The sequence below is a fragment of the Drosophila albomicans genome, chromosome 2R (genome assembly GCF_009650485.2).
Source record: "Drosophila albomicans strain 15112-1751.03 chromosome 2R, ASM965048v2, whole genome shotgun sequence".
Lineage (NCBI taxonomy): Eukaryota > Metazoa > Arthropoda > Insecta > Diptera > Drosophilidae > Drosophila > Drosophila albomicans.
In genome coordinates this window covers 12,305,736-12,317,653 of record NC_047631.2, presented here as the reverse complement: position 1 = coordinate 12,317,653, position 11,918 = coordinate 12,305,736, and the positions used below count along the sequence as shown (strand labels likewise).

At 35.6% G+C, this 11,918-nt stretch overlaps 1 protein-coding gene across 4 annotated transcripts; it reads right to left on the bottom strand.

Moving 5' to 3' along the window:
- Positions 1-959: 959 nt before the first annotated feature.
- On the bottom strand, positions 960-11,793 carry LOC117573974 (phosphatidylinositol transfer protein beta isoform). Of its 4 annotated transcripts, none has more exons than XM_034257516.2 (9): positions 11,610-11,793; positions 11,187-11,239; positions 3,787-3,817; positions 3,585-3,696; positions 3,343-3,494; positions 2,455-2,535; positions 2,121-2,230; positions 1,844-2,023; positions 960-1,774 (listed from the first exon to the last, which is right to left on the bottom strand). In XM_034257516.2, the coding sequence occupies exons 2-9, from the start codon at positions 11,201-11,203 to the stop codon at positions 1,636-1,638; spliced, it is 822 nt and encodes a 273-aa protein (XP_034113407.1). In that variant the 5' UTR covers positions 11,204-11,239; positions 11,610-11,793; the 3' UTR covers positions 960-1,635. The 4 variants fall into 4 exon arrangements, with proteins under 4 accessions (XP_034113407.1, XP_034113408.1, XP_034113409.1 ...); XM_034257517.2 differs by having other exon boundaries at positions 11,653-11,793; XM_034257518.2 differs by lacking the exon at positions 2,455-2,535 and adding an exon at positions 2,799-2,876 and having other exon boundaries at positions 11,610-11,790.
- Between the last annotated feature and the right edge of the window lie 125 nt (positions 11,794-11,918).

Genomic DNA, 11,918 nt, shown 5'->3' with positions numbered 1-11,918 from the left:
CGTGTTCGTGTTTTGGCTACAACGAAAAAACCCGGCTCAGATTTTGCCTATAAAAATAAAAGCATTCGCCCCATTAAATATGCAATACTTTCCCCAGCATTATGTAAATTTTTATCTTGCTGCCAGTGCGTTTTTGTCCTAACTGTGTGTTCATGAAGTTACATATGGAAAATCCATGCTTTAAGCTTATGAGGTTCAATTAAATTCACTTTTGTGAGTGTATTTCGTATTTCATATTTTATAGTTACTATTTATTCCCTTATACTGGATTCCATGCTGTGCTTTATATTCATTGTTAATATTATTATTATATCATAAGTATTATGTATGTGTCTGTTAAAAGCCGTTCGTTAGGTTTTACTTTAAAATGGACGTTTTATAGATAGATAAAGTTAATACTTTGAGCAGAAAATAGCGGCAAGTGTTTGAAACATTCGGATTTGGTACTAGAGGTGGTGCCCATATATCTATGTATATAAGATGTGTGTGCTCTGATCAAATTTCGTCTATGCTATCAATTCTGGCAGTATATATTGTATATTCATGTTTTTGTTTGCTCATCTACTCTACAAAGACAAAGAGATCACCTTCAAATCAAATGGGACAGGTTGCAGTGTTGGGGGGAGGTGAGGAAGAGTTTATCAGCTTGAAGAATTGATATGCTTTATGGCATAATACCGGAAATAAAGTAACAACCCCCCTTTAGTCTTACGCTTCTACATAATTCATGAATTCGCATCTCGAACTCGACTTCGCCGCATGGCTAAGCGAATGCAAGACTCACTCACAAACTCTTTCCAATGTAAATATATCAAGAAATCTGACAACTTCGTTGCACGATTTACATATGCAGATCGTTCCACTACATGTTTTGTGGCTTTGTTTGGTGGTGTGTGTGGGTTTTATATATATATATGTGTGTGTGTTGTATATCAGACAAGTTGATATCGACTTTTGTTTTTATTGGTTTTACTTGGCTTCGATGCACTTTTTATTCATTTCATTTGACTCGTTTGTGTGTGTGTTTTGTCAGGCAACATTTTGTGTTGCATTGTTGCTATTAAACTTTTTACATTTGCTGTCATTTAGTTTATTTCATTTACAGTTGCAACTTAAACAAATTATATCAATAATACAAATTGAATTCGAGGCAACAACTTTTAAATATTAATGCTAAAGTGTGACTTTTTGTTTGTAATAATGTAGTAAGGGATTAAATGGATTGTGTGTTGTTGTGTATATCCTGATTACATTTTCCGTACAAAATAAAACTTAACCAAAGGGCACTGTTGTTGATTGGTTTTGTTGATTGGTGTTCTTGTTGCTGCTGATCTTGCCTTGTTGCTGTTGTTGTTGATGTTGATGTGTTGATGTGCTTGGGAGCTACTCTAGATCTAAGCTTTGCTGTTGTTTCTTTTTTTTTTTTTTGTTGTTGTTATACACTTGGTGTTTTTGTTGTTCTTCCTCCTCTTGTCGGCAATTCTTTTATCGTATTCGTTTCCTTTTTTCCAATCGCATTTTAGTTAAGTTTTCCTTTTAAATTTATTTATGCTCTTTTTACCATTTCATTGCATTTTGTTTTTCTTGTGTGTTTTTTACATTTACATATCTGTTTTTGTTAATTGTCTACTAAATTTAATCACCATCCGCACGCATGCCCCGCACTTCGCCCACCAGACGCGCCTTGTCAAGCTCATCCTTGACCTTTTCCTCAATGGCGCGAATGTCCTCCATTGTTAGACCGAACCAGCGATCAGTTGAACAGAAAACTTGGCTGTAGTAAAAGAAAATATCAAGTTTAATAAAAGTCTGCTCGATTACAATTATATAACATTTATCTCACCGATGGAAGTTTGTGAAGAGACGTCGCTCGGACTTTTGTATGAAATTCTCTACTCTTGTCTGCAGACCGAACCATTTGAACTCACACGTGACCAGCTTATAGCAGGTCATCACAGGATCAACGCGTTTTCGCCAATCAGCGCCCACTAAAGGACCACGACCAGTTTTCTTCGATTGGTAGCTGTGAAGAGAAAGATAGCATTACATTTTTGTTATATATGATATAATCAAAAATCGTTTAATAATTTAAATTACATATATGTATATGCTTAACTTACGTGGTTGGATCCTCTTCGGGCTTATAGTCAGCGGGCAGAATCGGATCATTGGCAATGTCGATGTGAACAACTTCGCGCACTTTCAGCTTATCGGGCGTCAGTTCATGAACCTGAAAGTAGATGGATTGAAGACAGAATCGCCATTTTAGAAACCAATATTATGTGTGACAGATGTTAAGCAGCACAATTAAAGCAACATTAAAGCTAAATTAACTAATTAAAGGTTCGATTAGCATAGTTTACACACAACCTATAAGCGATAAAACGATCTGATGAATGAATAAAGTAAAGTAAAGAAAAGTGTAAAAATCATAATTAATTTCGAATAACTCACATTAGGCAAATCGCCAAGATCGTTTGCAAAATGATGCGAATCACAATAAATTACAAAGTTCTGATTCATATAGCCAGGATTCTAACAGTGATACAGCCAAAATTATGAACAAAAATACCCAAAAAGGAAACGCACCCAAAAATGTTGCAAATATTCAATTTAAAATTTCCACAACCAAAAACGAATTTGCAATATAAATGAACGAACGAGACAATTTAATAGTTTTTTTTTTTGTTAGATTTTGAACAGATTTCGTTATTGTTTATAATCGTGTAAGTAATGGAAGAAATAGAGAAATACGAAAAACACAAATTAGTTAAATACTGTAGATAAAATACACTTACATTTTCTGAGTCTCCCGCATCTCCGACGTGCAACGTGTCGATGATTATTTTGAATGCCTCTTTCATGAATTTGGGATTCTAAAAGAGTGTGTATTAAGTCCATAAGGTTAGAAAAATTTTTTTTGATGAAATGTATCCCTTATTCAATTACAATTAAATTAAAAGTCTTGTGTTGAGTGCCAAATTTTAAATACTTGCTGTTCAAATTGAATTTAAAGATTTCAAAAGTTATATTGAAGTTTTAACAATTTCCCAATCATGTTTCAACTGCATTTACTTAACAGTTTCATACATTCTGTGAATGCTCAAGTTTCATCATCACAAAGGGAGAATTCGCTGTGTAAGGCCCTCAACATCGATTGAAAAGAAATCAATTTGCAGTAAGCGGATTGCGAGTCCTTTAACCCCTTTGTGCAGTTAAGACTCTTCAGTTTTATACAGATAATATCAAGAGATGTTTACGTTGTTTTCCTCGCTCGTATAAAAATGAAACTTTTTGCCCCGCATATGCATATCTCGTATGTATGAGTGTATATATATTTACCGTAATAATCGTTCGACAATAAGGATAAGCATTCCATGCCTCCTCGTGTATCTCCAATGAGCCCTTGGGCGCCAATAGTCTTATGTACGCTGGAACTTTTGATTGCAGATGGTAGATCTTATATGTATACTGACCGGAATTGTATTTGCCGCCTGAGAATTAAATGGGGGAAAAACAGAGAAAAACAAGAAGACAACGAAATAAAAGTGGAAAGTGCCGTTTGCTTAAAAATAGCTGCTTACCCAACAATGGATAATTTTCGAAGGGTTCATTTTTTAATACCTCAATGCCCTCGCCACCTCCCGTGTTCTCCTTTGACGCCTCTGCCACTGAGAATAATTGTGCTACTTGATACTGTAAACAGAGCAGAAGAATGAAAAAAAAAAAACATTGAAATAATCATTAAACGCATAAAAGGCATTAAGTATGCAATCTCTCTCTTACCTCATCCACGGTTAATGGTAAAGTCACGCGGCTGAAATGAGACACAAAAAAAAAACGAGGATACATGTTAAACAAATATAAAAGGTATTTTTAATTAATTAATTTTAATATGTGCTTCAATTTTTAATTAAATGTAGACTGCGTGCGCGCGCTTCAAAACTTTTGTTGGTCTGCGCAAAAATTCATTTCCAAAAACAACCTAAAAGTATGCTACACTTTAAAGTTCGAATAAGCGAGTGTGTGTGTGTGAGAGACTGCAAAGGCAAAGAAGAGGAAGAGAGAGAGAGAGAGAGAGAGGGAGAGACGGTTCTGGTCCCTGGCACAACATAATTGCGACGGCCTTGAAACTTATTCGCACTGGCTTCACTTTGTTGCGGTTCTTGTGGCATGGCCCAGGGACCACAAATTGAATAAGTTAACTACTGTAAATACGAAATTACAAAACATTTGCAAAAGCCTAACCGCGTTTGTATACTCTCTCAAAAGTTTATGAATTATATATTGCAAGATTTAAAATCTCAAAAATATTTCAGAAACTTTAGAGATATGAAACAATAAACACTACAGAGAAGCTAAATACACACATTTTATTAAGGTCAAAATCAAAAATTTCAAGTTTGGTTTTCTTTTGAATTATGCAAAATGTTAAATGTTAAACAAACGCAACTGCTGTAAAAATAAAACAAGAAAGCTGCAGTCGAGTGTGCTCGACTGTGAATTACCCGCTACACATTTTCAATAAAAGCAAAACAGTGGGGTATTATTCTTAAAATATGCCAAACGATATACCCCAAAAATAATAAGATATGCCGAAAGTCATATTTTTTATATCGATGAAGTACTATATTCGAAATATACTGTAGAGGTCAAAATATACCAGATTATCAGATACCAAAAAAGCTAAGACCCGATTTCGATTAAATAACTTATACAATTTTTATCCGGAGACATAAATATTATAGTTATTATTGTCTATACCAAAATTCGAGCTTAAAAATTACGCTTGTTTTTCGATTCGTAGCAAAGTTTTGAAACAAACTTGATAGTCTCTGACAGACGGATATTGCTATATCGCCTCGAATGTTCACACTAATCAAGAATTTTATGGGGTCTTTTTGCCTGTTAAATACATTTCCTATCGGCACAAAGTTATAATAACTTTATACCTTATGGGCGTCGGGTATACAAATAATATATTTCAAGGTCTGCGTAAAACAAGTATCGGACATCTTTTTTGCTCGTTGCAGTATTTTTTCGTGTCTGGAGAGGAAATGAGAAATTGGCAAGAAAGTGGTGGCGCCTTTTGGTCGTGACGTAAGCATTTTGGTGCAGCCGTAAACTTGCCCAAGGTGCAAAACTTGGCCCATAAAACAGAGGTAGTTAAGTTTCTCATTTAGCCAAGTTATATGAGCTGTCGTCGCGTTGACATTTTTTTGTCGTTGCTGTTGTCATTATCAAGCTGAGGCACGCAGAGAACAGAGAGCAGCGTGCAACAATATGAGAGAATTAAGAACAATGAGATTTTCCAGCCTGTTAGCTGGGGATGTGGCTGTGGCACCTCCGACTGTGGCTGCTGCCGTTTTAGAGGCGACTTTCAGTGGCAATTAACCTTTTGCCATTGTTGACACGTTTAATGACGTGTTGCTAATTGCCTGCCTAATGCCACACGGAACCTTGTGGGCGTGGCCCTGTCTTATTGGACTCAGGGACTCACGGACTTCGACTCACTTAACCTATGTTGCCATCTCTATCTATGTCTCTGCCGCTGCTGCTGCTGCCACAGACCATTTGTCGGCCTCAAAAAGTTGACTCGGCAACTGCAACTTAATAAAGGTTAAAGTTCAGCCAACTTAACACCTCGGAAAGCAACAGCAACAGCATCAGCAACATCAACGCACAGTTGCTTAGTTTGCTCATCTTTGTAGTGAGTGGGCGTGGCAACAACTGGGCAATTTATTCACAAAACTGTGTGCCAAGTAAATTGACTTATTTACACTTAATTTGGTGTGCAAAACAGTTAATCCTCAACCTTTGAGCATGGTTTGGAATGGATTAGAAGATTAAATGCGTCAGCTGGGGTCGATTATCAAGGGGCTTAATTTATTTGCGCTGTGTTGATGCTGCTGAAAATTGAATTTGTAAGATATTCCTTAAAGGAAAACACAATTGAATAGCAGAAAGTTTATCTCAAAGGAAGCGTTGGCATTTAAATGAATTTAAACGATACAATTTATTTTAATATGCTTAAAAGCAAAAAAGGTATTTTACTTAAATTTGGTTTCTTTGCAAACTTTTGTGCCTATTTAAATAAATTGAAATATAAACTTAAAGTGAGCATTTTCCGCTTTGCTTGTCAGTTTAATCAGCTGCCGTTGAATCAATTCAAATTACAAAACTTTCTGATAAAGTAAATTGCTCGCAAAGCGTGTTCCCCTCTCTCGCTACACAAACATTAACAAATAGAGCAAACAAGCGAACAAACAAAGCAACAACAGAGTTGAGATAAATGACTGCGGCAAATAAGATAAGTAAATAACTTTTTTTTGGAGCAGGGTTCAAACTAACTAGGTCAAAAATCAAATGGCGACAGATCAAACGAAATGTGTCTGCTACAGCGCGTAACGCTGACTAAGAAGAACAAGCTAAAATACAGTATAGCAAAGTATAAAAAAAAAAATTATGCAGAAAAGCGAGGGGAAGTATTGAAGTGCAGATACGGTCGGAAAGTTGGCTTAGAAAACGAAACAAGACAAGTGGGAGGCACTTTGAAAATTGCCACGATGTGCTTGAGTTGTCATGGGGAAACGGCAGCAAGAGCAATGTGAAAGGGCGGCAGCGGGGGGAAAAGTCAAAAGAGTCACGAAAATAAAACAACAAAATATTGAAGTACTCTTAATGAGCGACCCGAGCAAAAGTCCACACACTCTTCCTCTTCCCGGGACACAAGGGCAATCCATTGAGTACAGAGATCCAAACACACACACTCACACACATAGAAGGGGAATGGCATTGTCTTTGTTGTCATAATTGAAAATGGAAAGTGAATATGCGGTTAAGTGTGTATTTGTGTGTGTGTGTTGGCCAGATGAGACAAGCTTGGCCAAGGCTCTTCATCTGCCGCTGCTGTGGTCGAATTGTGGGCGTGGATTCCACTTGAATGAGCTCTACAGATTGGCCTAATAGTATTTGTGAAGGCCACCCCACAAAACAAGATATGAACAGGAAAGAGTCATTATTGGCATTGATTGCCTCATACCCTGCAATTTGAATGTGCAAATAGTTACAATTTCACCATTGAAGTTGATATTTTCGACTTGTTTTATGGCATCATCAAACCATATTATTTACTATCAGATACATAATCTATATAGGCTAAATGGTGCCATATATGTTAATTGTCGGTCTATAGAATAGATTAGAAACTGTCATTCAACTTACATAAAGGTTCTATATAATAAATGTTGGGTAAATAATTTCACATTCAGTTCCGTTTATCACAAAAATAGTTGCAAAAAGGTCAGCTTTAAGTTGTTACATTACATTAAAATCATTTGTTTTGTTTTATATTCATTTTACTTAGTTAAATTATTCAATATTATTGTTGTCATGTTTCCTCTTCTTGAATTCGATATCTTCGCAGACTTCTCTCGTTGCAATAGTAAACCTAAAAACATTCTACTGTATATATTTTGTACAAATATTTTTCAAGCTCTATTTGTAAGTGTCCCGTTGAACAAGGCTGCTAAAAAAAAATGCCGTTAGTTTTCTTATCTTATCGCAACAACGACTCACACAATATACAATATGTATCGGTGTCTGTAAATCTGATTAGGAAAATGAACAAATGCGCAAACGAAAAGATTAGGAAATTGAATACAAATTGGGGAACTAAGGAGTCGATTCATAGACAGATACTACCAGATAGTCATGTTATAGTTAAACAACTTTCACGCGACCAACAAACACAATCAAAAGTAGTACATATTAGATCGCTCTTGTTTGTATGCTTTATTTGAATTTCAAGCCGATTCGATGCCTTAAATGCTACAGGTGCAATTTCCTATCAGTTTAGCGATCGTTCAAAGTTCTATTTGAAAAGTTGCTGTTCACGTGGAGCAATGACACTAGCTTAATATAAGTACTATAATAGTCACAACAATTAAAGCGAGATCAGCACATTAAGTGAGTGCATTGTCTAGCTATAATGTGGTTTTGTTAATCGCTTCCCAAAACTTGTTTGATGTTTTGCTTACTTAAAGCAATCAACGTTGACCTCACGCAATTAAATACTAAACATATTTGTCTATATCGTAAAGTAACTCTTAAACTTAGCAGTTCAAAGTGACTAAAAAATAACTTGTTCATCAAAATAGTAACCAAATAATTTGATAGAGGTAAAACTATTAAGCTATAAGAATTCACAAAAATCTATAAAAACGAAGTAAGCAAAGTTTATTATTATTAAATGCCATCACCAAATAAAATTTATAAAAAATATGGCTAAACCTTTCAACTTATTCAATTTAATAACAATAATATATAAAATATTATGATTATCATATCATGTTTACTAACGATCCCAATCAATGTACTATTACAGCCTACGCCAACCCTTTAAAGAATATAGTCAACATAAACTAATGCAAAATAATTGCATGAAAAACTTTATTGCAATCAAAATATTTGTTTAGCTCAGCCGCAATTATTTATACGAAATACAATTTAATACTACAAACAAACATATGCATGATATGGAATATATATATATATTGTAGTAGTGCAAATGTATTCATATCATGCTGGTGATTGTTTTTCTTGCTGTTGATTCGCTGGTGTGGAAATTATAAAAATTTCAACGCTATTGTTAAATGAAGCAAAAAGTGCGCCTACTGCGGAACGCATAAACATTTCAATGCCCATTGGCATTGACATAAAACAAATAGCGGAAAACACAACACAACGCAACAACAATCATGAATATATTATTGTTTAATTTAAGCGACAGCTCGCCACTTGCGTTGGCCAGTAATTAATTTCTGATGTGTGTTTAAAATTTGTTTGCTCCAACTTTTCTGCTGGCTGTTGACAGTTTTTCATTCACAGCGCGATAACAAATACAAAAAAAAGAAGAAAAAACGAAATGGCAAACAATATATCGCTTACTCCGCATTCTCCTCCTTCCCCGCATCTTTTTCGACCCCTCACTTGACTCATGACCACAGCTTTTCATTGACGACAGCTATTTATTGTTGGTCGCGTTTTGTGGTTTTCTAAATTTGTTTAGGTTCTTTCTCCACTTGCGATTTCATTTCATTTACCTTTCTTTCGCAGTAATTGTTTGTTTTCTACCGTTTTCGACATTTCACTATAATTTCGTGTTATGTAAACATTGGCTGAGCGTACTGAATTACAGCTACAGCAATTGGATAACTTAACTCTAATTGGATTTCTTTGTATTGAGCTCAGAGCTCACGTAAATTAAGCAAGTATCGACAGCAATTTATGGCAGCTTTACTTTGATTTATTAGCAGTCGTTACCCCAAAAGCCACTGCTTAGAAAATATTGAAAACAACTGTAGAAGGATCTATTAAAAACTACAATTAACGAAGCTGGAAACTTCGAAGTTCGAAATTAACCGAAATTATAATTAACCAGTAATTGGAGTGAATCATTCAAACCTTTTTTGAAAGAAAGAGTACAGATTTTCCAATTTGTCAGAGTCTTATATATTTAAAACATTGAAAAATCTAAATAAGCTAGATTTGAGTTGATAATGTTTTTAGTGAAGTTGAAATAACAAATGCTAATACAATGTATAATTTATTTTAAATTCCTGCATGATTTATCAATCAATCGGAAAACATACAAATTATAATTAATGGAAAATATTTATGGAAATGATGAACATTACAAATATCGAGCTGGAATCGCAATATTGTCAGACAATTGCCGAATTGATTGAGTACTGAAGAAGATGCTATCTGTGCTTCTCTTTGTACATCTGTATTTCTGCTCTGTTTATCAGAGCTGTGCTGTGTGTCCTTCAATTGTCGCACAAAGTCAAATCAATTAAAAATTAAACAGTTTATTTTTGGCAATTTCCGCTCATAAATGGAAAATGTCAAGGCGCAGGGAGATGGACGGAGACACGGCTAACGTGAACAACATGCAAATGACAAAATGAAATCATGTCCAATTGATGCGTCAACACATCAGACAGGTGATATACATTTTTATCGATAATCTCATTTATCGAAGTGGATGAGAGAAATTCAAAATATTGCTAACAAAGTAAATGAAGAAAAATTTGAAATATTGCTATATTCCTTTCGAATGCAAGCTAAAGTTAATAATAAGCAAAGTCAACAAAGTAATTGAGCATTAAAATCGTAAAAGTTAATGCCTGAAATAGCCCTTGGCAAGCGAATTGCTCAATTGGCAGGCACCAATAAGGTGTGAAAGAGACAGTAAAAAAAAGCACGCATACACTCGCAGGCACGCACGAGTGCATGCATTGCTAGTAGGTGGTAAAAACACACGTCGTCGTGAGTCGCGACGCTTGCCGTTATCAAATGTATTGCCAACTTGTTTGATTAAATGTAGCTGCTGATAACGCAGCTGGAAAACCGGCGCGCAAAACTAGCATGAAAAAACGGTGTAGTCAGAAATGACAGGAGAGTGCGAGAGAGACAGCAAGAGAGCCAAAGAGAGTGTCAAAAGGCGAAAAAAATATAGGCAGAGAGAGGACAGCTGTCAGACAGATGAGTCATGCCAACAACAAAAAACATAAACTTTGCACTCTCCTTTCAGCCAATAACGCAACACAAACAACAAAGACACCAAATATCGGTAACGTGGCAGAGGCGCTCTTCAACGATTTTTGGCGACGCATGCAAATGAAAGTTGTTTATTTTTATTCATTCTTTCTTGAATTTATTTACGGATTCCGGAAGTGTTTCTGCTTAATAAAGACGTAAATACCTTTGAATATATTAGATTAGGATTTGGTGCTACTCGCGTTACGTCATCTGTGGAGTCATATCAACAACAACAAAAGCGCAAAAAGAGAGCTAAATGAATGAAGCGCCCTCTATTGTGCGCTGATAAGAACTAGAGTTACTGTATCGACCATGACAATAATAATAATATGAATAAGAAAAAAGAAAGTTAATAAATTGAAGCAATTTGCAAATCAGTTGGCAACGCGACTTTCAAGTAAAACGATAACGAGTACGAAAGAGAGCGAAAGCGAGTGAGTGAGAGCAGCACGAGAGCGCAGCGTCTGAGAATAAATGAGCGTAAAATCGATTTGTCACAATCAGCGGCTTGTCCACGTTATGCACCACAGTTGGCAACACACAAATAAAATTGACAATTTATTAAAAAAAAAAATACTTACAATTCCTTGATCTGCATTTTGTTTCCTTCCAAATGTATTGCTACGTAGATTTACTGTTTTGTTTGTCAGGCGGCAGGCAGCACCACACCAAAAGAGATAGATTGAGAATAAGAGAGGGAGAAAGGGGAAATTTTGGTTTAGATTTTTTTGAATTTTAATGTGTTGCACTTGAATGCAACCTTCACACACGCGATCACGGGGGAGAATGCACTGAAAATGCGACGATTTTTCAATGACTGACAAGTGGGTAAAGCAATAGGTTTTCCCACACTTCTTTTATTGATGAAATATAATTTTGTGTGTGATGTTAACTGCCCACTTTTTTAAGCAGTTTTTCCGTTTTGTTGCATGTCGGCAAAAAGCACGAGTCACTTACGCACACAATGGCACACACACACCCGCTCTCAAATGACAGACACTCACACAAACAAATACTTCTTGCGCCAACTATAATTTGTACACGTACAACTTCTATTGCTAATTGTAGTTGACTGCCGTTTTTGTTTACTCGCGAAAACGCTTTGCGTATATATTCAGTTTCAGCAGTAATAGTAATTGATTTTTGTACACGACGACGAGACGCAATGTGACCGAACTATACAAAATCAAGGTGAACACAGACAACAATAGTGTTGTGAGCAAACACCATTTGAAATTATCTACAGAATTTCTGGTATTTTGCATTACTTTACTACTAGCGGTCACACTGGCAACGACAACACTTTTTGTAAC